This window comes from Pinus tabuliformis, chromosome 2_2 (genome assembly GCF_031772625.1).
Source record: "Pinus tabuliformis cultivar Carrire ecotype Pingquan chromosome 2_2, CPIR1, whole genome shotgun sequence".
Taxonomy (NCBI): domain Eukaryota; kingdom Viridiplantae; phylum Streptophyta; class Pinopsida; order Pinales; family Pinaceae; genus Pinus; species Pinus tabuliformis.
The window spans coordinates 857,065,661-857,092,568 of record NC_142300.1 but is presented as its reverse complement, the minus strand read 5'-3'; the positions used below and the strand labels follow the sequence as shown (position 1 = coordinate 857,092,568).

The following is a 26,908-nucleotide window of genomic DNA, read 5'->3' as shown; positions in this document are numbered from 1 at the left end:
TGTACCAATCAGGAAGCCCCACCTGCCATGTCACCATCATAATCGCAATCACCATCGTTCAGGCCTACTGAACTATCGGAACCGTTATTTATGCATTTTGGCCTTCAAAACCTCGGGCAATACAATTATTTGAAATACACAGGAATATATGGAAAAATCGACCGAATGCTTAAGGCCGGACTTCAAATGCCTTACGCCCACATCTATAACTTCATCGGGTCCGCTGTGTAATCGCAATCGGTAGTTGCAACTTCCGGAAGTCCTATATAAGTTGAGCCCATAACATCGTCGATGGCCAATGGCCCTGCTGGACGCGATATAGTATTAAGTTGTGTTACAATAGGACGATCGGGTCCGCAACATATATCGCAATCGGCGCTTCCAATGCGGCAAGGCCTTAAGCACTTACGATATGGCGGATGCGACATAGTCTTAGGTCATATTGCAATGTTGCAGTGGGTCTGCAACGTATCGCAATTATATGATATATATAAATATATTGCAATTCGCTTGTTTTAATGTGGCAAGGCATAGAGCCAGAATATATTAAATACACTGAAAAGCATGCATCGGAACACTTAGCGGACTTCACCTATTTATGCACCCGAACATATATGTCGCCGGGTCCGCACACGTATATCGCAGTCGGGGGTTTCAGGTACTGGCTCATAATAGAACCCCCAATATGATTTCTCCGATATATATATATATATATATATATATCCGATAGTGTATTCCGATATATATATATATATATATATATATATATATTCCCAATGTTCCACCAAGGTTCCGGGACGAGGGGGCGAGGGAGCGAGGATATGCGGGAGCGGCCTATGCAAAATCTCCCCACCAATTTTTAGGAAACGTGGTGGGGCGTCAAGGTCTTAAAAACTTATAAATATAAAATATAATTTATTAATTGAGTCCACTATGACAATTGGGTTTGAATTGAAAAGCCGTAAAGCATAATCATTGATATGAATATCATTATCTAATATCATATAAATTTAAAATTCTAATTTATAATCATACATCATACATTATGATTAAAGTTTAAACTTCAAACCATATTGATGTTCCACTTCCTACTATGAACAGTGAATATTGACATAAAATTATAAAAGTCAACACTGATACATCATAGATCAAGAGTCCAAATTTTATAGAATTATAAAAGATTAAAGTCAAGTCTGATACATCAAAAGTTAGAATTTTATAGAGTCAGAATAACATAAGAACATCAACATATCAAAAGATAAACGAGCATAATTTTGCTCAAGCCTCAAGGTAATGCCCCGTTAGTCTCTGCATCCAGCTGCTGCATGAATAAATCAGGATCAGCCATATCACCATCTGAATCTGAATCACTAGCGTTTTCAAACATGCTAAGTGGCACACCAACCAACCCCATCTGTCTCTCATCAAATCTCTCCTCCATATCTACCTGTGCATGATCCTCTGGATCAACATCCCATCGTGTTGTTGGTCCCTTCAAATACTCAGGTGTCTTCCTATGCTCAAGACGTAGGGCACTGTGCACAGCAACTAACTTCTCCGCTCTTTAAGAGGTAAACGTGTTCCTCTTGATAAAGTGGATGAAGCTATATGTGGACCAATACCCCTCTGCTGCAGAGGAACTAGCAATCTGAGACAACAAACGCATGACTAGATCTCTGAGCTCAAGAGCACCATCCCCATGCATCCTCCACCAAACAATCGGGTCATCTTGGGCTAGATCTATGCGATCTGCCCGAGCACCACGTGTGTTGAAGGGGCCACTAAGAGATGCAAACTGAACAAACTGTCTTCAAAATCTTGAACCCTCCTCCTCATTGTACATCTTTGCAATTGCATCTAGGAAGCCATTCTTTACCTCTAGATCATCAATAGGAGGCACCCTCCCAAGTCTCTCAACATATCATTTTGGGTTTAATGCATACGCTGCCATGTGCAAAGGTGTGTTCATGTGATCCCACCTACGCTGAATGATGCGTCGAATCTGGGAAGTATAGAACTCTAATGAGGGCTCCCTCTACTGAATGGCTACCTTCACACAACCCAACATTCTATCAAAGGTCTCATAGATTTCTCCAAGACTAGGAGCATTTAAATCAGTGTAACGAATGACCTCCACAATAGGGCCCAAGAATGACATCAAATAAGAAAAATCTGCCCACCAATCATTGTCCAACACCTGAAGCCTGACCTTCTTCCCAATGTCTGTCTTTGATTCTAACCACCTTCCCCACTTTGAACTCACAACCAAGGATTGTAGAGGTGCTTGTACCTCTATCATCCTCTCCAATAACAAAAAATAGCTAGCATATCTAGTACCAATGGGCTTGAGGAATTCCTTCCTCGTGTGAGCCCTGTACATAGCCAAGGAGGTGTGGTGGTTGCAGATAAACATCTGCACATCTCTTGCCGCTGACACCAAGTCTGATATCCACTGAATCTTGCCAATGTCCTTTAGTGCATTATTGAGTGCATGCACACAACAAGGAGTCCAAAAAATATGTTGATATTTATTTTGAATCAATAACCCAGCTGATCTACAAACTACTGTTGCATTTGTCACAACCTGCACCACACTATCAGGCCCAACATCCTCTATAGTTTCTCGAAGAAGCTCCAATTGGAGAGATGCATCCTTGCGCTTTCCAGAACAGTCAACAGCTTTAAGAAAGAATGGGCCTTCTGAAGATGTCACTATGCTATTGATTAGTGGGCGTTTTCGAATGTCAATCCATCCATCCATAACAATAGAGCAACCAAACCTCAACCATGTTTGTCTCATTCTCTCTTTCTGCACATTAATTTTGGACGCCTGTCTATCTAAAATTGTTGTTCGTAGTTTATGTTCTCTGAGTGGTACATAAGAAGGCCCTATTTTTGCAATTGCTTGGACCATTTCCTTGTAATAAGGAGAACGAACAACATGTAAGGGAATTCCATTGGCAAAAAGAAATTTTCCAATTGCATCATCTATGTCATCTCAATCTAAAATGTTGTACATCCCAGACACTGTACCACCCATTGCACAAGAACCAGATGCACCAGTAGAAACCTTTGTCTTTTTTGATGAAGCACTGGATGGAGGAATATTTGTGGATGGATCAACATGTCTACTAGAAAACAATCCTTTTCAAGTTGCTGCCCTTTCTAGCCTCCAAAGATGCTCTCTTTGAGCTGAATTCAGGTTCTTTGAGGGACACATATTGACTCCTTTACCTGTAATAGCCAAAATGTGTTGCTTCACCCCGGTATAGCTGCCAACAAAGTGATGCCCACAAATATTGCAGACCCAATCACGTGAGCCACCACCAACTTTTGGATTCTTTTTCGGCAGTCTAGTTGCATAGATTAGAAGTGGTTTTAGAGGATTAAATGTCCCCTTTGCAATTTTTTCCAGCTCTCTTGGTGGGCCTCTAGAATCTACACCATGCCTATTCTAGTATCTTGCCCCCTTGTGACCGCTTTCAACTTCTTCCTGTGCATCTTATGGCTCACTACCATTGTAGCTACTGTCATTGTTCTCACAGTTCCCAAAAGAAGTTTGATTCTAACTCATAGTTGTAAGTTGTAAGTTGTAACTTTGTAAGTTGAATGACAAATCAAAATGTAAGTTGCAGCCTGTAATGAAAATAAATAAAAAAATTTAAAACATTACACAGGCTAGTAGCTACAACACACACATTGAAGTTTTGAACGCTGATTTTTTTTTAATTTACAAGAAAAAAATTAAACTTAATACACAGTCAAAAGTTTTAAACAATTTTAAAAAAATAAAATTTATAAAAACAATTTCAATTATTATTTTTTTAAAGCACAGTGAAGACTCAAAACTTTAAAAAAAAATGAAAAAAAGGAAAAAAGAAAAAGAAAAAACGCAACCTAAAAAATTAAAAACAAATTAAAATTTACAAAAAAAAAAATTGAAAAATTAAAAAACAGTGAGACTGAAGTTTCTAATTTTTTTAGAAATCAAACACATTATACAATAAATTTAAAAAAAAAATAAGAAACGCAATTACAGATTTCAGAATTACAAAAAAAATTAAAAATGAAAAAAAAATACTAACAGTTCTGGTACTTACCTACAGCAGTGAGCGTTCAGGCAGGGCCGCAACTTGCAAGTGATACTGGACAGCAACGGTGAACTGCTGCTCGACGGGGCGCTACTCGATGGGGAGGGGTGCTACCTTCGATGGAACGCTGGACTACAGTCTACTGCTTGCTGCTCACTGCAGGGACAATGTTGGACTGGAAGTTTGGAACAATGCTGAGGAACCAATGCTCGCTGGTGGACTATTGCTCGACGGAGGAGTCAAGACCGTGGACGTGCACTGCTGCTCGACGTGCTCGTAGGATGTTGCTCGACAGAGGACGGGAGGAGTTCAGAGTTCCGAGTGGAGCGAACGCAAATGGTGCGAGGTCTCAAGTGCGAGGGTTTACACTTTAAAACATAAAACCCTACACGGTTTAAGTTTTAACAATTGATTAAATTAATTAAAGTTTAGTTTTAATTTAAATCATTTTTTTAAAATCGTGCCTCTCGTCCCCTCTCGTCCCCTATCGTCCCCCCTCGACCCCCCACGACCCCTCAGGACCCCCCTCATCCCCCTTTTTGGAAACAGCCCCTCTGGACAAGGAAACGACCCCCTGGCACATCCCCCTGCGTACCCTGTTTTTGGGAGCGTGGGGAAACGACCCCTTCTCGTCCCCAAGTCTCCGGAGCGCGGGGGAGGAAGGAAACTAGACCCCTAAGGGGGGGGAGGGCGAGTCCCCGTGGAACACTGTATTTTCTGCCTCCGATAGTGTATTCCGATATATATATGTTGTAACGACCCATCTATAAATACAAAGAACGCAAGCATAATAGTAGGTATACGGTACATGCATATGATAGCTACATATGCATGTGCCGCATACACCGCATTAGTATTTTATTAATATGATTTTTATCAATATTCTAGAGCATATAATATATATATATATATATATAGTCCTCTTGATCTAACCATACATTACGCAATATTGATGAACGAGTAGAATTTCTTTTCCCAGAAGGGTCATGGTATTTAGCACTTATAATCAATTTAGTATAAATTGGGACACATTTCATGGGGGGTGGGATCTGTTTTCTTCCCCGTGAGATCTGCCTCTACGATAGATCTTGGGGTAGTCCCGACAGATCTGGATCATATCAATGGATCTTGCACGCAGGGATGACAAATTCGATAACCTAGATGATGATATAATTATGGCTTTAGAAATTTTGAAAGGTAAGAGGAATTAGCTGAAATTACATGTGAAGTCTGAGAATAAACAGTTGGAATGTTATAGGATTTTGCAGTCCATGATAGGGGAATCTGTTCCAGAATGAGAAGAAACAATATGGGTAGAAAATATTTTATTTGTTTATCATGTAGAAATTGCCAAGGATGATGTACAATGTTTAGATGGATTCTCAAACTATGAAGAAAGAGAGGTGGGATAATAAAATTTGTTCAAGTTGTGAAGTGCTATTTTCTGCAAGAAAATCACCTTACACAAGACTGGTATAATTAAATATCCTTTTAATGGCAGCTTTTGAGAACTAGCCTCCATTATGCACTAAATGACTTTTTAAGTAGCTATAAATATAGAAGGAATGACTTCCAATCTTGAGGATATTCCATAGGGAGTAATAAGAATTTTCAATACCAGATCCATTGTTGCGTTTGCCAAAGAATTGTGAATCTTAAAGAGTTTGGCTGAGTCTTCTTAACGAGTTTGGCTGAATTATTCCCTGAGTACTTGCCAAAAACTCACCATCATTCCAAAATTTATGAAACACAAGAAACTGGGCAAAAATGACCAAAACTTAAGAAACTTGGCTAAAACTTGGAAACTCGTTAAAAAATTACCAAAACTCAAGACACCAACAAAAAAGGATTAAATCTTATGTTGTCGTATTTGATGAGATGAATTGACGAAGAAACTGATGTTTTATAGATTTTGTGGGTGTTAATGTCTTATTATCTTTTCATGAAAGTGGTGAGCATTAGAATGGTGAGCACAGAGATTGGGAATCCTTTACAGACAATTTGATATAACTTTTATGCCTAGTTTTCCTAATAGCTCTGGTGCGGGAGCGATCTCTATGCTTATTCAATGATCGAAATGTGGCACTACAGACTAATTTATTGGAGATCAAATATATTAGTAGCCATTTGCATTTTTAGTTCGGTCTGAAAACTGTCTTTATTGTTAAAATATCTTGTCATGTACTAGCCATTTTCCATATTCATCATAAATAAATTGATCTTCTATTTTACATTTAGAAAATTCCAAACTTAACGTGATTGGGTTACATAATAGTTGCTCCATATCTCCCTTCTACTGTATTGGTTGAGGTCTGACCACTCTTATAAAATTTTAGGATCATTCTGTGAAGCATATACAATGTGCAAGTCCTAGAGCTGTCTGAAGTAAAGCCTGATTGCAAATTTTCATTATGTGAAACCCTCTCAACACTGCATCCTCCTCTGCATATTGACAAGAATGTTTAGGATCTATATACTTGGTAATAGTGCCTTTGGTCCTCGGTCACTCGAATTTCAAAGTAGGATACTGTAGAAACATTAAAAGAACCATTTTTCTACCTTGCCTGATCAATTGCAATATGTAGGCCACTGACCTACATTTTATGTACAATTTGACTATTGATCTGAATTTACCCTTCAGTTTGACCCCCAACCTACATTTATGGTATGGTAGACTGTTGAACTGTATCTCTTCTAGATTTTAATCATGACATGTCTATGGTAAATTTCCCGGCTAAAGGTCAAACTGATATGGAACCAGAACAATCCTTCATTTATATATATTATAGGTTTAATCCATATCTAAGTAATATATTCAAAAATATAAATATGTATGCCCTTCTTTAAAGGTAATAGCTAGATTGAGGTGTGACGGGTATGTTGCCGATGTTCATTGTAACGAGGCATTTAACATTTTCATTTTGTGAATGTTATTTAGTAATAAATTTTAGATGATCTACCTTAGGAGCTAATGACCATACACTTCTGCATTATTTCATATTAGGATAGAATACCCTACATTAGGACAAGGAGGTCGCGAGACCACCCTCCTTGACCTCGGTACCAGTAAGATCCGCCTAGCAGATAAAAATAGCAAAAACTATACCCGTTTATGAATGTGAAGTTGCAAAAGAAAATTATATGTTAAATTCGATTGTCTACCTCAAAATTTTTATAGAATTTTATTATGTATACAGGAAACATTACAATGGTAAGGACATATGAGCGACGACGATGTAATCGGGCAGCATCACCGCCATCATCATCCCCATCGCCACCACCATCACCATCGTCACCACCAAGACCATTATCAACATCAATCGCCCCAGCGCCAGAGTTGACCGTGATAATGAACTCATTGGAAGCCTTATTGGAGACATTAAAAGAATCAACTAAGGCTAAGACCAAAGAGGAATTTCAACCTTTAGCTACCAGTTCAGCGGAACCAAAGAATTTTGAGCCCAAAAGATCAAAAGAAGACATTTCTAGGGAGCTTCAGAAAATTAGACTCCCAGAATTCTCAGGAGGTCGAGCAGGTGAACGCGCTGAAGCATGGTTAGAAGGAATGAACAGATGCTTTAGATTAAGAGAATATTCTTCTTCGGCAAAAACAAAAATTGTTGTATTTCAATTAAAGGAAAGTGCCTTGATTTGGTGGGGAAATCTGGAAAAGCAGCTGCACCTTACATCGGATAATGTCCCTTGGGAACTATTTGAGGAAAGGTTCCGCGCAAAGTATTTACCTCCATACTTTCAACAACAGTAAGCCAGAGCCTTTCATACATTAATTCAAGGAAATAAAACAGTGGAAGAGTACGAGATAAGGTTTATGGAGCTTGTAAAATACATTCACTACTTAGATTCTGATGAACGTCAAGCTGAACGCTTCATATTTGGGTTAAATCCTCGCATTAGAGCCTTGGTAAGCATGTGGAAACCATCATCAGTAGCTGAGGCGGTTGAATGTGGTCGTTATGCAGAAGAGCACCTTGGAATTAAAAAAGATATAGGGCCAGCAGAACGTTTACAATCAAGATTGCCAGGAAAGACTCCCCAAAACTTCTTCAGCGGAGGTAGCTCGAGGCCACCTTACAGTAACAGGTTTACCCCAAGAAATATAGGGACAAGAGCTCCCATAGTAGTAAACACTATAGCCGCGGAATCATCAAACACCAGTCCATTGACATCTCAAGGGACTGCCAGTAGAGGAAGAAATTCGAGAAGAATCAGCATGAGAGGACGAAGCTCGTTCTCTAGAAATTCACTTCCTGATTCAAGACGATCAACGCAGCTTAATTGTTGGGGATGTGGGGGACCGCATTTTCAACGTGATTGTCTAGAAGTTTCGTCGAATATATTGCATAGGACTGGAAACAGACCAATATCAAACAATCAAGGTAATCATAGAATTCATGCAGTAGTCAGCAATGACCAAGCAGCGCATCAACCCACTGTAGTAGAATCTTCAGGTATCAGGCGAGGGAATCGTATCGGTCAAACCATTACGTATACTGGAACGTAGGGTTCGATAGATCAGCAATCGCTTGGTGGACCAAGTGAAGGTCCAATAGGACAAATATAGTCCTGGATCAGCTACTTGGGAAAATACAGAGGACATATGTAAAAGATACCTTAATCTATGTCAATTTTGAAGAACTTTAAACTATGTTTAGTATATATTTACTTCACTGCAATCAGAGACTCAAAACCATTTTGAATGATTATATATAAACGTGAAATTTTGTGATATATGTTTAACTTCTGCTGGTACATGGATACCAAAACAATATATGTTGTTGATCTTCCTAAATTATAGTTGTCAAAGTAAAGTTAAGACAGTTAAATGATTTTACTTCTGATAGAAATTAAGATATTATAAATCTGTTTTATTTATACATGTCAATACGATCAATGGAATAGAAATCAGGGAATAATTACATTTTAAATGATAGTCAAACGACACGCATGGACTATGGCAAAATACGTTATACTGTAGTGACATATGTGAATAATACATGAGTTATGTTGAATATGCTAATGCACATTTTACGAATGCAAGGATAAGTGTATGATTGCAGATAATAAACAGTTATCGGGATGACCACGTGATGACAGAACCTCAGAACAATTAAAGCTCAAACTGATTCTACGATAGGGTATTAGCCCTAATTCTACTAGGAGGGGTGGAGGTGTTGCCCACCGTTTATCCTCCGAACCTTGGAGCCATGGGAGGACTGTGCGAATCACACTCCCCTAAATATGTGATGATGACTGCCAGATGCCTACTGGGAATCAGGTCGGTATAACCGACGCTGTCACCTTAGAGTTTATGAATGGTTAGGTCAGTCAAACTGACGCCATGGAATACTCCAGTAGAGGACGGATAGGATGGGAGCGGAAGAGATTAGGAAGGATAGGATGATTTTAGAATAGCTTGGGAACCTGGATAGGGCAAGACATGTCCATTAAAATCATAAACCTAAAACACTAATTTTATAGTCTCTTTATATTAAAATAAAAATTTTAAAACCTCAGTTTATAAACCTAAGAAGGGAGTACTAATTACTATCATAAGTAATCTATTAAGATAAAAACTCTAACTTCGGAACGAAGTTTTCTGAAGGGGCAATGTATGTAACGACCCATCTATAAATACAAAGAACGCAAGCATAATAGCAGGTATACGAGACATGCATATGATAGCTACATATGCATCTCTCGCATACACCGCACTAGTATTTTATAATAAATTGATTATAAGTGCTAAATACCATGACCCTTCTGGGAAAAGAAATTCTACTCGTTCATCAATATTGTGTAATGTATGGTTAGATCAAGAGGACTATATATATATATATAATATGCTCCAGAATATTGATAAAAATCATATTAATAAAATAAAATAAAGGTTAAGGTATTAATATAAATAATTAATTAAAAAATATCCAAGTATAAAGTTCTAAACTTTATATTAAAACAAATATAAATAAAACTTTATATTAAAATGTAAATAACACTTTTATAAAAAATATAAATAAAACAATGTAATATGATAAAAATACATATTAATGGTACGTGCATATCCAAAAGTAACGACATATTAAAAGAACGATTTATAAATATCTTATGAATTCAAAAGGCGTATTTCATTTTCACAACCTGAATCGAGACAAGGATACGTAGGCGGAGGCGTGGCAGTAGCAGGATGAGCGGTGGCTGCAGGTGGGAGGGCGGCCACCGCCAAACCAAAGGATATAAACCGCAGGTCATGGGTTGAGCAGGGGGGAGAAAACCAGGAGGAAGAATTCGGAAGGCAAGGGAATCAGCCATTGGAAGAGCTTGAACGTTCTGAGCTTCTGGGCACGAGGGACAGTCAGCTTCTGTTGAGAAGCTTACTGGATATGTAAGAACCAATTTACAGATGTAAAGAAAACAGTAAGGATTTTAAAGCAGGTACCTCCCTGAACTGCTGCAGTTGAAGATGCCTCCAACTATGTTGCTACAGTTACAGAAAGACCGATTCCACCCAGCCAGACTAAGTAGAGCCTGGCTGCTCAATCCAGTAAGCTTCTCAACAGAAGCTGACTGTCCCCCGTGCCCAGAACCTCAGAACGCTCAAGCTCTTCCAATGGTTGATTCCCTTGACTTTTGAATTCTTCCTCCTGGTTTTTTCCCCTCCTCAACCCATGACCTGCTATTTATATCCTCTAGTTTGGCGGTGGTCGCCCTCCCACCTACAGCCACCGCTCACCATGCTACTGCCACGCCTCCGCCTACGTATCCTGGTCTCGATTCAGGTTGTGAAAATGAAATACGCCTTTTGAATCCATAAGATATTTATAATTCGTTCTTTTAATATGTCATTGCATTTATATATATTTACATACCATTAGATAATAACACTTTGTTGACATTCCATTTATATATATGTACGTACCATTAGATCATAACACTTTGTTGACATTACATTTAAATTAGTTTAAATATAATGTTTTATTTATGTTAGTTTTAATATAATGTTTTATTTATGTTAGTTTTAATATAATGTTTTATTTATATTTGTTTTAATATAAAGTTTATAAACTTTATACTTGGACCCTTTTAATTAATTATTTATATTAATAATTAACTTTTATTTTATTAATTTATTCATGTAATTTTGTCAATAATCTGGAACATATAATATGTATAGTCCTCTTTTAAGATCTAACCATGCATTATGCAATATTGATGAATGAGTAGAACTTTTTTTCCAAGAAGTGTCATGGTATTTAGCACTTATAATCAATTTAGTATAAAATACTAGTGCGGTGTATGCGACACATGCATATGTAGCTATCATATGCATGTACCGTATACCTGCTATTATGCTTGCGTTCTTTGTATTTATAGATGGGTCATTACATACACTCCCCCTTCAAAAAACTTCGTCCCGAAGTTAGAGTTTTTATCTTATCTGATTACTTATGATAGTAATAAGTACCCCCTTCTTAGGTTTATAAACCGAGGTTTTAAAATTTCTATTTTAATATCAAGAGACTATAACATTAGTGTTTTAGGTTTATGATTTTAATGGACATGTCTTGCCCTATCCAGGTTCCCAAGTTATTCTAAAATCATCATATCCTTCCTGATCTCTTCCGCTCCAATCCTATCCGTCCTCTATTGGAGTATGCCATGGTGTCAGTTTCACTGACCTAACCATTCATAAACTCTAACGTAACAGCGTCGGTTATACCGACCTGATTCCCAGTAGGCATCCGGCAGTCATCATTACACGTCTAGGGGAGCGTGATTCGCATAGTCCTCCCATGACTCCAGGGTTCGAAGGATAACGGTGGGAAACACCTCCACACCTCCCAGTAGAATTAGGGCTAATACCCTATCATAGAATCACTTTGAGATTTAATTGTTCTAAGATTTTTTCGTCACGTGGTCATCCCGGTAACTGTTTATTATCTGCAATCATACACTTATCCATGCATTCGTAAAATGTGCATCAGCATAATCAAAATAACTCATGTATTATTCACATATGTCACTACAGTATAACATATTTTGCCATATTCCATACATGTCTTTTGACTTTCATTTAAAATGTAATTATTCCCTGATTTCTATTCCTATTGATCATATTGACATGTATAAATAAAACAGATTTATAATATCTTAATTTCTATCAGAAGTAAAATCATTTAACTGCCTTAAAATTTACTTTGACAACTATAATTTAGCAAGATCAACAACATATATTGTTTTGGTATCCATGTACCAGCAAAAGTTAAACATATATTATGTCACAAAATTTCACGTTTATATACAATCATTCAAAATGGTTCTGAGTCCCTGATTGCAGTGAAGTAAATATATACTAAACATAGTTTAAAGTTCTTCAAAATTGACATAAACTAGGGTATCTTTGACATATGTCCTCTGTATTTTCCCAAGTAGCTAATCCAAGACTATATTTGTCGCATTGGACCTTAACTTGGTCCACCAGGCGATTCCTGAGCTATCGAACCCTACGTTCCAGTATATGTAATGGTTCGACTGATACGGTTCCCTCGTCCGATACCTGAATATTTTACTATAGTGGGTTGATGCGCTGCTTGGTCGTTGCTGACCACTGCATGAATTCTATGATTACCTTGATTGTTTGATATTGGTCTGTTTCCAGTCCTATGCAATATATTCGACGAAGCTTCTCGACAATCACGTTGAAAATGCGGTCCCCCACATCCCCAACAATTAAGCTACGTTGATCCTCTTGAATCAAGACGTGAATTTCTAGAGAACGAGCTTCGTCCTCTCATGTTGATTCCTCTCGAATTTCTTCCTCTACTGGCAGTCCCTCGAGATGTCCATGGACTGGTGTTTGATGATTCTGCGGCTATAGTGTTTACTACCATGGGAGCTCTTGTTCCTATATTTCTTGGGGTAAACCTGTTACCGTAAGGTGGCCTCGAGCTACCTCCTCTGAAGAAGTTTCGGGGAGTCTTTCCTGGAAATCCTGATTGTAAAGGTTCTGCTGGCCCTATATCTTTTTTGATTCCAAGGTGCTCTTCTGCATAACGACCACATTCAACCGCCTCAGCTACTGATGATGGTTTCCACATGCTTACCAAGGCTCTAATGCGAGGATTTAACCCAAATATGAAGCGTTCAGCTTGACGTTCATCAGAATCTAAGTAGTGAATGTATTTTACAAGCTCCATAAACCTTATCTCGTACTCTTCCACTGTTTTATTTCCTTGAATTAATGTATGAAAGGCTCTGGCTTGCTGTTGTTGAAAGTATGGAGGTAAATACTTTGCGCGGAACCTTTCCTCAAATAGTTCCCAAGGGACATTATCCGATGTAAAGTGCAGCTACTTTTCCAGATTTCCCCACCAAATCACGGAACTTTCCTTTAATTGAAATACAACAATTTTTGTTTTTTCCGAAGAAGAATATTCTCTTAATCTAAAGCATCTGTTCAAACCTTCTAACCATGCTTCAGCACGCTCACCTGCTCGACCTCTTAAGAATTCTGGGAGCCTAATTTTCTGAAACTCCCTAGAAATGTCTTCTTTTGATCTTTTGGGTTCAAAATTATTTGGTTCCGTTGAACTGATAGCTAAAGGTTGAAATTCCTCTTTGGTTTTAGCCTTAGTTGATTCTTTTAATGTCTCTAATAAGGCTTCCAATGAGTTCATTATCACGGTCAACTCTGGCGCTGGGGCGATTGATGTTGATAATGGTCTTGGTGGTGACGATGGTGATGGTGGTGGCGATGGGGATGATGATGGCGACGGTGGCGGCATTAATGGCGGTGATGCTGCCCGATCACATCGTCGTCGCTCATATGTCCTTACCATTGTAATGTTTCCTGTATACATAATAAAATTCTATAAAAATTTTGAGGTAGACAATCGAATTTAACATATAATTTTCTTTTGCAACTTCACATTCATAAACGGGTATAGTTTTTGCTATTTTTATCTACTAGGCAGATCTTACTGGTACCGAGGTCAAGGAGGGTGGTCTCATAACCTCCTTGTCCTAATGTAGGGTATTCTATCCTAATATGAAATAATGCAGAAGTGTATGGTCATTAGCTCCTAAGGTAGATCATCTAAAATTTATTACTAAATAACATTCACAAAATGAAAATGTTAAATGCCTTGTTACAATGAACATCGGCAACATACCCGTCACACCTCAATCTAGCTATTACCTTTAAAGAAGGGCATACATATTTATATTTTGAATATATTACTTAGATATGGATTTAACCTATAATATATATAAATGAAAGATTGTTTTGGTCCCATATCAATTTGACCTTTAGCCGGAAAATTTACCATAGACATGTCATGATTAAAATCTAGAAGAGATACAGTTCAACAGTCTACCATACCATAAATGTAGGTTGGGGGTCAAACTGAAGGGTAAATTCAGATCAATAGTCAAATTGTACATAAAATGTAGGTCAGTGGCCTACATATTGCAATTGATCAGGCAAGGTAGAAAAATGGTTCTTTTAATGTTTCTACAGTATCCTATTTTGAAATTCAAGTGACCGAGGACCAAAGGCACTATTACCAAGTATATAGATCCTAAACATTCTTGTCAATATGCAGTGGAGGATGCAGTGTTGAGAGGGTTTCACATAATGAAAATCTGCAATCAGGCTTTACTTCAGACAGCTCGAGGACTTGCACATTGTATATGCTTCACAGAATGATCCTAAAATTTTATAAGAGTGGTCAGACCTCAACCAATACAGCAGAAGAGAGACATGGAGCAACTATTATGTAACCAAATCACGTTAAGTTTTGGAATTTTCTAAATGTAAAACAGAAGATCAATTTATTTATGATGAATATGGCAAATGGCTAGTACATAACAAGATATTTTAACAGTAAAGACAGTTTTCAGACCAAACAAAAAAATGCGAATGGCTGCTAATATATCTGATCTCCAATAATCAGTCTGTAGTGCCACATTCGATCATTAAATAAGAGTTATAAGGAAAACTAGGCATAAAAGTTCTATCAAATTGTTTGTAAAGGATTCCCAACCTCTGTGCTCACCATTCTAATGATCACCACTTTCATGAAAAGATAATAAGACATTAACACCCACAAAATCTATAAAACATCAGTTTCTTCGTCAATTCATCTCATCAAATACGACAACATAAGATTTAATCCTTTTTGTTGGTGCTTGACTTTTGGTAATTTTTTAATGAGTTTCCAAGTTTTAGCCAAGTTTCTTAAGTTTTGGTCATCATTTTTTTTATTTTCTTTTTTCTCTTTTTTCTTTTTTTGTTTGCCCAGGTTCTTGTGTTTCATAAATTTTCGAATGATGGTGAGTTTTTGGCAAGTACTCAAGGAATAATTCAGCCAAACTCGTTAAGGAGACTCAACGAAACTCTTTAAGATTCACAATTCTTTGGCAAACGCAACAATGGATCTGGTATTGAAAATTTTTATTACTCCCTATGGAATATCCTCAAGATTGGAAGTCATTCCTTCTATATTTATAGCTACTTAAAAAGTCATTTAGTGCATAATGGAGGCTAGTTCTCAAAAGCTGCCATTAAAAGGATATTTAATTATACCAGTCTTGTGTAAGGTGATTTTCTTGCAGAAATAGCACTTCACAACTTGAACAAATTTTATTATCCTATCTCTCTTTCTTCATAGTTTGAGAATCCATCTAAACATTCTACATCATCCTTGGAAATTTCTATATGATAAACAAATAAAATATTTTCTACCCATATTGTTTCTTCTCAGTATGGAACAGATTCCCCTATCATGCACTGCAAAATCCTATAACATTCCAACTGTTTATTCTCAGACTTCACATGTAAGAACCGAAAAACAGATGTACAGAAAACGGTAATGAATTTTAAAGCATGAACCTATGACATTTTTTTAACAGAAACCTGACAAAATCGATTTGAGGTACCTACCTGCACTCCTGCAGTTGAAGATGCCTCCGGCTATGCTGCTCCAGTTACCGAGAGACTGATTCCACCCAACCAGACTGAGCAGAGCCTGGCTGCTCAATCCAGTAAGCTTCTCAACAGAAGCTGACTGTCCCCCGTGCCCAAAACCTCAGAACGCTCAAGCTCTTCCAATGGTTGATTCCCTTGCCTTCCGAATTCTTCCTCCTGGTTTTTCTCCCCCCCTGCTCAACCCATGACCTGCGGTTTATATCCTCTGGTTTGGCGGTGGCCGCCCTCCCACCTGCAGCCACCGCTCACCCTGCTACTGCCACGCCTCCACCTACGTATCCTGGTCTCGATTCAGGTTGTGAAAATGAAATACGCCTTTTGAATCCATAAGATATTTATAAATCGTTCTTTTAATATGTCATTACTTTTGGATATGCACGTACCATTAAACATTATAATGTTTATATGTATTTTTATCATATTACATTGTTTATATGTATTTTTATCATATTACATTGTTTTATTTATATTTTTAATATAAAGTTTTATTTATATTTTAATATAAAGTTTTATTTATATTTGTTTTAATATAAAGTTTAGAACTTTATACTTGGATCTTTTTTAATTAATTATTTATATTAATACTTTAACCTTTATTTTATTTTATTAATATGATTTTTATCAATATTCTGGAGCATAATATATATATATATATATATATATATATATATATATATATATATATTCCTCTTCATCTAACCATACATTACGCAATATTGATGAACGAGTAGAATTTATTTTCCCATAAGGGTCATGGTATTTAGCACTTATAATCAATTTAGTATAAAATACTAGTGCGGTGTATGCGAGAGATGCATATGTAGCTATCATATGCATGTACCGTATACCTGCTATTATGCTTGCTTTCTTTGTTTTATAGATGGGTCGTTACATACACTCCCCCTTCAGAAAACTTCGTCCCGAATTTAGAGTTTTTATCTTATCTGATTACTTATGATAGTAATTAGTACCCCCTTCTTAGGTTTATAAACCAAGGTTTTAAAACTTTTATTTTAATATAAAGAGACTATAAAATTAGTGTTTTAGGTTTATGATTTTAATGGACATGTCTTACCCTATTCAGGTTCCCAAACTATTCTAAAATCATCCTATCCTTCCTAATCTCTTCTGCTCCCATCCTATCCGTCCTCTACTGGAGTATGCCATGGCGTCAGTTTCACTGGCCTAACCATTCATAAACTCTAAGGTGACAGCGTCGGTTATACCGACCTAATTCCTTGTAGGCATCTAGCAGTCATCATCATACGTCTAAGGGAGCGTGATTCGCATAGTCCTCCCATGACTCCAGGGTTCGGAGGATAAACGGTGGGCAACACCTCCACCCCTCCCAGTAGAATTAGGGCTAATACCCTATCATAGAATCACTTTGAGCTTTAATTGTTCTGAGGTTCTATCATCACGTGGTCATCTCGGTAACTGTTTATTATCTGCAATCATACACTTATCCATGCATTCGTAAAATGTGCATCAGCATATTCAAAATAACTCATGTATTATTCACATATGTCACTACAGTATAACATATTTTGCCATATTCCATGCATGTCATTTGACTTTCATTTAAAATGTAATTATTCCCTGATTTCTATTCCATTGATCATATTGACATGTATAAATAAAACAGATTTATAATATCTTAATTTCTATCAGAAGTAAAATCATTTAACTGTCTTAAACTTTACTTTGACAACTATAATTTAGTAAGATCAACAACATATATCGTTTTGGTATCCATGTACCAGCAAAAGTTAAACATATATTATGTCACAAAATTTCACGTTTATATATAATCATTCAAAATGGTTCTGAGTCTCTGATTGCAGTGAAGTAAATATATACTAAACATAGTTTAAAGTTCTTCAAAATTGACATAGATTAGGGTATCTTTGACATATGTCCTCTGTATTTTCCCAAGTAGCTGATCTAGGACTATATTTGTCCTATTGGACCTTCACTTGGTCCACCAGGCGATTGTTGAGCTGTCGAACCCTACGTTCCAGTATACGTAATGGTTCGACCGATACGATTCCCTCATCCGATACTTGAATATTCCACTACAGTGGGTTGATGCGCTTCTTAGTCGTTGTTGACTACTGCATGAATTCTATGATTACCTTGATTGTTTGATATTGATCTGTTTCCAATCCTATGCAATATATTCGACGAAGCTTCTGGACAATCACGTTGAAAATGCGGTCCCCCACATCCCCAACAATTAAGCTGTGTTGATCCTCTTGAATCAGGACGTGAATTTCTAGAGAACGAGCTTTGTCCTCTCATGTTAATTCCTCTCGAATTTCTTCCTCTACTGGCAGTCCCTCGAGATGTCAATGGACTGGTGTTTGATGATTCCCCAACAATTAAGCTGTGTTGATCCTCTTGAATCAGGACGTGAATTTCTAGAGAACGAGCTTTGTCCTCTCATGTTAATTCCTCTCGAATTTCTTCCTCTACTGGCAGTCCCTCGAGATGTCCATGGACTGGTGTTTGATGATTCCACGGCTATAGTGTTTACTACCATGGGAGCTCTTGTCCCTATATTTCTTGGGGTAAACCTGTTACTGTAAGGTGGCCTCGAGCTACCTCCGCTGAAGAAGTTTCGGGGAGTCTTTCCTGGCAATCCTGATTGTAAAGGTTCTACGTGCTCTTCTGCATAATGACCACATTCAACCGCCTCAGCGACTGATGATGGTTTCCACATGCTTACCAAGGCTCTAATGCGAGGATTTAACCCAAATATGAAGCGTTCAGCTTGACGTTCATCAGAACCTAAGTAGTGAATGCCTTGGTAAGCGTGTGGAAACCATTATCAGTAGTTGAGGCGGTTGAATGTGGTCGTTATGCAAAAGAGCACCTTGGAATCACAAAAGATATAGGGCCAGCGAAACCTTTACAATCAAGATTACTAGGAAAGACCCCCCGAAACTTCTTCAGCGGAGGTAGCTCGAGGCCACCTTACTATAACAGGTTTACCCCAAGAAATATAGGGACAAGAGCTCCCATGGTAGTAAACACTATACCCGCGGAATCATCAAACACCAGTCCATGGACATCTCGAGGGACTGCCAGTAGACGAAGAAATTCCATAGGAATCAACATGAGAGGACGAAGCTCGTTCTCTAGAAATTCACGTCCTGATTCAAGAGGATCAACGCAGCTTAATTGTTGGGGATGTGGGGGACGGCATTTTCAACGTGATTGTCCAGAAGCTTCATCGAATATATTGCATAGGACTGGAAAGGGACCAATATCAAACAATCAAGGTAATCATAGAATTCATGCAGTAGTCAGCAACGACCAAGCAGCGCATCAACCCACTATAGTGGAATCTTCAGGTATCGGACGAGGGAATCGTATCGGTCGAACCATTACGTATATTGGAACATAGGGTTCGACAACTCAACAATCGCTTGATGGACCAAGTGAAGGTCCAATAGGACAAATATAGTCTTGGATCAGCTACTTGGGAAAATACAGAGGACATATGTCAAAGATACCCTAATCTATGTCAATTTTGAAGAACTTTAAACTATGTTTAGTATATATTTACTTCACTGCAATCAGAGACTCAGAACCATTTTGAATGATTATATATAAACGTGAAATTTTGTGACATAATATATGTTTAACTTCTGCTGGTACATGGATACCAAAACAATATATGTTGTTGATCTTACTAAATTATAGTTGTCAAAGTAAAGTTTAAGACAGTTAAATGATTTTACTTCTGATAGAAATTAAGATATTATAAATCTGTTTTATTTATACATGTCAATATGATCAATGGAATAGAAATCAGGGAATAATTACATTTTAAATGAAAGTCAAACGACATGCATGGACTATGGCAAAATATGTTATACTGTAGTGACATATGTGAATAATACATGAGTTATTTTGAATATGCTGATGCACATTTTACGAATGCATGGATAAGTGTATGATTGCAGATAATAAACAGTTATCGAGATGGCCACGTGATGACAGAACCTCAGAACAATTAAAGCTCAAAGTGATTCTGTGATAGGGTATTAGCCCTAATTCTACTAGGAGGGGTGGAGGTGTTGCCCACCGTTTATCCTCCGAACCCTGGAGTCATGGGAGGACTATGCGAATCACGCTCCCCTAGACGTGTGATAATGACTGTCGAATGCCTACTCGGAATCAGGTCGGTATAACCGACGCTGTCACCTTAGAGTTTATGAATGGTTAGGTCAGTAAAACTGACGCCATGGCATACTTCCGTAGAGGATGGATAGGATGTGAGCAGAAGAGATTAGGAAGGATAGGATGATTTTATAATAGCTTGGGAACCTGAATAGGGCAAGACATGTCCATTAAAATCACAAACCTAAAACACTAATTTTATAGTCTCTTTATATTAAAATAAAAATTTTAAAACCTCGGTTTATAAACCTAAAAAGGAGGTACTAATTACTATCATAAGTAATCAGGTAAGATAAAAACTCTAACTTCGAGACGAAGTTTTCTGAAGGGGGAGTGTATGTAACGACCCATCTATAAATACAAAGAACGCAAGCATAATAGCAGGTATACGGTACATGCATATGATAGATACATATGCATGTGTCGCATTCACCGCACTAGTATTTTATACTAAATTGATTATAAGTGCTAAATACCATGACCCTTGTGGGAAAAGAAATTCTACTCGTTCATCAATATTGCGTAATGTATGGTTAGATCAAGAGGACTATATATATATATATATATATATATATGCTCCAGAATATTGATAAAAATCATATTAATAAAATAAAATAAAGGTTAAAGTATTAATATAAATAATTAATTAAAAAATATCCAAGTATAAAGTTCTAAACTTTATATTAAAACAAATATAAATAAAACTTTATATTAAAAATATAAACAAACAATGTAATATGATAAAAATACATATAAACATTATAATGTTTAATGGTACGTGCATATCCAAAAGTCATGACATATTGAAAGAACGATTTATAAATATCTTATGGACTCAAAAGGCGTATTTCATTTTCACAATCTAAATCGAGACCAGGATACGTAGGCGGAGGCTTGGCAGTAGCAAGGTGAGCGGTGGCTGAAAGTGGGAGGGCGGCCACCGCCAAACCAAAGGATATAAACCGCAGTTCATGGGTTGAGCAGGGAGGGAGACTCTCCCTGTCATGGTGCTCTTCTTTTTGCTCAAGATAGAAGGATTGATGTTGTATCATCAATTAGCACATTATCCCCTCCTCATGTCTCAAAACTACTTTATCATGGCTTCAACAATGCTTAATGATGGTCTACTTCAATGCTTTCAACCAGATTGCAAATAGCCACACACAAAGTGTCCAAGTCCAGGTTTTTATGCTTCAATCCATATTCTGTTGTCTCCACAGTCAGAATTGAGAGGCCTTCATAGTTCGAATGAAGAGAAAATGCCACTGAAATTGTCTTTCTTGCTATCTTTCTTCAGATCCAAGTGCCTTTGTGTCTCTATGCTTCTCCTTGAGTCACTGCCGTCCATTATTCAACATCACTACATTTGGATGAATTGGTGAGAGGTTGTGCCTCACTGTTGCTATATTTTCTAAGCGACCAATATCAGCTTAAGTTATATTTGACTACACAACATTCTCCTTTCTATGAGCCATCTTTTCCTTGTGTTCTTGTACATATCTCTGCAAGTTATTTCTGCTAGTAGATTTAGTCCAATCTGTGACTATCTTTTAAATTCATTTTGCGGTTGATTTGCCTCTTCTTGCAATGCTTCAATTTGTTATATGCTGCCAGCTGCTCTTACTTCAAACTCCATTCCAAATGTATCTGTTTGTTTGAAGGTTACCTCTATTTGTGTCCATAATTTACCTGTTCTCGCATTAAATCCTTGAGTCAAGACATTTAACATCTGTAATATCCGCACCATAGTTATTTGCCCTATTTTTCTAGCATTAGATGACCTTCTCTGTTGCTCCAAATACTACTTAGTGATTCAGTGGAAAGCATCTTTAACAACAGTCCAAAGAATGGTTACAGGATCATGTTCTTCAATGGAGTACTCTTGAGAAATGATCTTTATCAAAGAATGATTGTTAATATAGCTCAACAAGGATTTCATAAGGACCCTTTCACTAATAGTTCCTGCAATAATGATCAAGAATCGCAGGCTTCCTCTAACTGTATGCATCGCCTCTTTTGGCAAATTCTTCCCATCAAATGCTTAGATTGTCAAAATTCAGGCCGAAGACTTATGTTGTTGGCTGGAGGGTTCCAAGGACTTTCGGATTGTATTTGCTTCTTTCTCCATACTTGTGTAACTTTCTTCTTTTGCATGGTTCTAGCTTGTGTAAGATCCCAAGTTAAGTTAAAATCACGTGCCTTATGACCAATGTTATGACACTTGAAGCATTCTACATTGTTCATGAATAAGAATGCATGATTTCTTCCTGCAAAATTGTTCCTTGGAGATTGTTGGGGACCATAATATCTATCTTTATGAGATGGTTGGGGACCATAAAATCTATCTTTATGATATGCTTTACAATCTTTTGCCATGTGACCAAAGTTTGTACAAGAATAACAATAACCAAAAAATAAACTTTAGTACCTAGGAGATGGAGATTCCTTGATGTACTTCTGAAACCTTTCTGCCTTGAGATCCTTAGATGATAACCATTGCCTCTCACATCTTTGACATCATCTACATTTCTTCTTGGAGCAGGATTTCTTCCATTGTTGCCTTGATTTTTCTCCTTGCCTTTGCTAGAACTGGGAGCATCACCATTTCTTTCTGGCTTCTTCACATCCCTTTTCTTTTAAGCATTATCATTCTTGTTTGAGGATTCACCAGCATACCCAAGACCTGATTTATCAAATGGACATCTTTGATAGTTGAGCATGTCATCCAAGGCTTGAGAGCTCTTCAAGATTTTGTTCATCCCTTCAACCTTTTTTCTAAAGAAGACAATCTCTTCTTCCAATCTTTCACACTCATTATTCTTCTTAGCAAGTTGTTTCTCAATTTCTTCCTTGATACGAGTAGCTTCATTTGCTTGTATTTTAAGGGGGATGATATCTGACTTCATTTTGAAGATTTCTTCATTTTCCTTTGCTAGACTGCTCTCCATTTCTTCCTTGATCCTTGTAGCTTTACATGTTTCGGCCTTGATAAGTTTGATGTTAGATTTTAATTTGAAGATTTCTTCATCCTTTGCTTTAGTTGACATATCATGGTGTTTCTTTCCTTTTCTGCTTCATCAACCTGTCCTTCTATGATTTCCAATGCTTCCATTGTCTTCTTAGCTCCTTGTGCTTGTTTCCTTGCTTCTTGTAGTTGAGATTTGAGAGAGGAGACATCTACCTTGTACTGACCAATCCCTTCTTCAAGTTTGTTCAAGCTCTTGTGCCTTTGTTCAAGTTGACTTGACAAGGTATCTTCCCGTTTCTTTGCTTTATCCAATTGATTTGTCATGGATATGACTTCTTCATGATGCTTTCTTTTGCTTTGATGAAATTCCTTCTTAAGCTTGGCAAGGTCAACTTTCTCCCTTGTTTGATCTTGGTCACCAGCTAGTGCCATCTTCTTAAGTTCATTATTTTCCTTTTTCAAATTGTCAATCTCTTCCATGGTAGCCATAAGTTGAGCCAAGAGATCTTCTACAAAATCTTTTTCATTCTCTTCATCTTCTAGGTCTGCTTTAGCCTTGATGTCGTCATTCTCATTTTCATCTCCAATGATGGGTTTTAGATTTCCTTCTTGATTTCCATCATCTTCTTGACTGATGGTCATGGTCAATGCTCCTTTTGAGTGAAGGTCATGAAGTTTGTCCCATATACCCTTTGCTGATGAATATTTTCCTAGATTGTTCTTTATAGAATCATGTAGCCCATTCAAGATTGCCTTCATTGCTTTTGCATTGTACTCCTTGGATTCTCCATCCATCCTACTATCAACAATCACTGATTTTCAGATTTCAATGCCTTTGAATGAAGGTACTAGCTCTGATACCAATTGTTGGAAATACTGGGGGGGTGAATCAATATTTCTTTTTCAACTATTGTTTTACCAGTTAAAACATTTATATTCAGAACACAAGGTGAGCAACAAGAATAAATGCTTTTATCAATATAATCTTTGCAATAAAATAGATACAATATATATATATATAATTCCAATCTGTTGCCAAGCACCAACTTGGACTTTTGTGAGGCTCCAACCTCCAGAGCACCAACTCTACTTTTGTTGAAGCACCAACCTTGGACTTAGGAGCACCAACTCCCAAGACATAAATCCTTCCAGTTCTGAGGCACCAACCTCAAAGACACCAATCCTTTCAGTTTCTGAGGCACGAACACAAGGTGAGCAACAAGAATAAATGCTTTTATCAATATAATCTTTGCAATAAAATAGATACAATATATATATATATATATATATAATTCCAATCTGTTGCCAAGCACCAACTTGGACTTTTGTGAGGCTCCAACCTCCAGAGCACCAACTCTATTTTTGTTGAAGCACCAACCTTGGACTTAGGAGCACCAACTCTCAAGACATAAATCCTTCCAGTTCTGAGGCACCAACCTCAAAGACACCAGTCCTTTCAGTTTCTGAGGCACCAATCCCAAGGACACCATCCTTCTAGCTTCTGAGGCACTAACCCCAAGGACTCCAACCCAATCTTGTCAAGCCATGTTTGATAGTAATGTTCTACTCTCAGAATTCTTCTTTACTGAGTTTTGTCTGTTTACGGCTTCACTGTAGTCTCCATGCTACAGCATCAATGGCAACCAGCCTTCTTATGAAGGAGTCTTTACAACTCTTCATATTGTCCACACAGAGTCTACAATAGCCATCATGATCTCTGATAATGTCTCCACACAGCTTTAGTTAGTCCACTATTAGCTGCACTAAGCTTTGCACAAAAACCAACTTTCTGTTCAAGCATCTGTTCTCACTGTCACAGTAAATGCTTCAGCATGACTGCTTCTCTGCTAGCTACTTTTCCCTTCAAACAATGTTAGATAAAACATTATTTATTATATCACAGAATTGTTCTACACACTGCGTTGTGTACCTGATTAATTCATCACAAGTCTGAGTCTTTCACAGGGTAACAAGATCAGCAGAGATGCTCTTCCTTCGAATGCCTCCTGTCCCATTGGACCTTCGACCCTTTTCTGTTCTACTGGACCCTCCAGCTGCCTCTGTTTCTTCCAGCGTTTTCAACCACACTTCAACTTTCCTTGTTCTCTGTTTTTGTATATTCTTGATGCCTTTGACCGTCGGTTTCCCCTTTCCGCTGGCTCTTCGACTTTCTCCTCGGTCGTTGTAGTTTCCTCTGCGCTCGCTTGATCCTTCAGCTTCCCTCCTCGGTTGCTGTAGTTTCCTCTGCCTATTCGAATTAACCAATGCTTCACGGACACGTTAATTCAGAAGAGAAGGCTGAATTACAAAGGAAATGATGCTTATTAAACAATATCAGAGAGAGCCCTTTTTTCTTTAATAACGTTCATACACAGGGCTTTACTGTTTACGGAGAGACTGTACCAATCAGGAGGCCCCACCTGCCACGTCACCATCGCAATCGCAATCGCCATCGTTCAGGCCTACTGAACTATCGGAACCGTTATTTATGCATTTTGGCCTTCAAAACCCCGAGCAATACAATTATTTGAAATACACAGGAATATATGGAAAACCCGACTAAATACTTAAGGCCGAACTTCAAATGCCTTATGCCCGCATCTCTAACTTCATCGGGTTCGTTGTCTAATCGCAATCGGCAGTCACAGCTTCCGAAAGTCCTATATAAGTTGAGCCCATAACATCGTCGATGGTCGATGGCCCTACTGGACGCAATATAGTATTAAACTATGTTACAATATGACGATCGGGTCCGCAACATATATCACAATCGACGCTTCCAATGCGGCAAGGCCTTAAGCACTTGCGATATGGCAGATGCGACATAGTCTTAAGTCATATTGCAATGTTCCAGCGGGTCCACAACATATCGCAATTATATGATATATATAAATATATTGCAATTCGCTTGTTTTAATGTGGCAAGGCATAGAGCCAGAATATATTAAATACACTGAAAAGCATGCATCGGAACACTTAGCGGACTTCACCTGTTTATGCACCCGGACATATATGTCATCGGGTCCGCACATGTATATCATAGTCGGGGGTTTCGGGTAGTGGCTCATAACAGAACCCCCAATATGATTTCTCCAATATATATTTATATATATATATATATATATATATATATATATATATATTTTCCGCTTCCGATAGTGTATTCCGATATATATATGTTTTTCGCCTCCGATAATGTATATTGCATATATATATTATATATTGCTCCACCTCTTTTAACTCTTCCGCCTCCTTTAACTCTTCCGCATATGCTCCTCCGATATGTTCTTCTTTGGCATATATATGACATATATATATGGCTCCTCCGATAGTTCTTTTTTGGCATATATATGGCTCCTCCTGTAGCTCCAATAGCACTGTTTATGCTCCTTCGATATGTTAACTCCTCTTTTGATGACTTCTCCTTCTCGATTCTTCTTGGGCATGTATTACATGCGATGCTCCTCCGATGTGGCTCCTCTTGCTCCAATGTCTTCTACGATACCTTCATACTTTGATGGCTTCTATCTTTTCCGATATGACTCTCTTGCTCTGATATTCTGCAATACTCTTAAGCATAAGTGATAGCTTTGATATGCCTCCTTTGTTAACTCCTCGGTTAACAGACTCTTAGTCATGACTTGGCTTTCCGGA

The 26,908-nt window shown here is 37.7% G+C and overlaps 1 protein-coding gene across 1 annotated transcript; it reads right to left on the bottom strand.

The window, feature by feature from the left end:
- Positions 1-2,035: 2,035 nt before the first annotated feature.
- LOC149195675 (uncharacterized) lies at positions 2,036-2,914 on the bottom strand. The gene has a single exon (XM_089407992.1). The coding sequence runs from the start codon at positions 2,912-2,914 to the stop codon at positions 2,036-2,038; it is 879 nt and encodes a 292-aa protein (XP_089264118.1).
- Between the last annotated feature and the right edge of the window lie 23,994 nt (positions 2,915-26,908).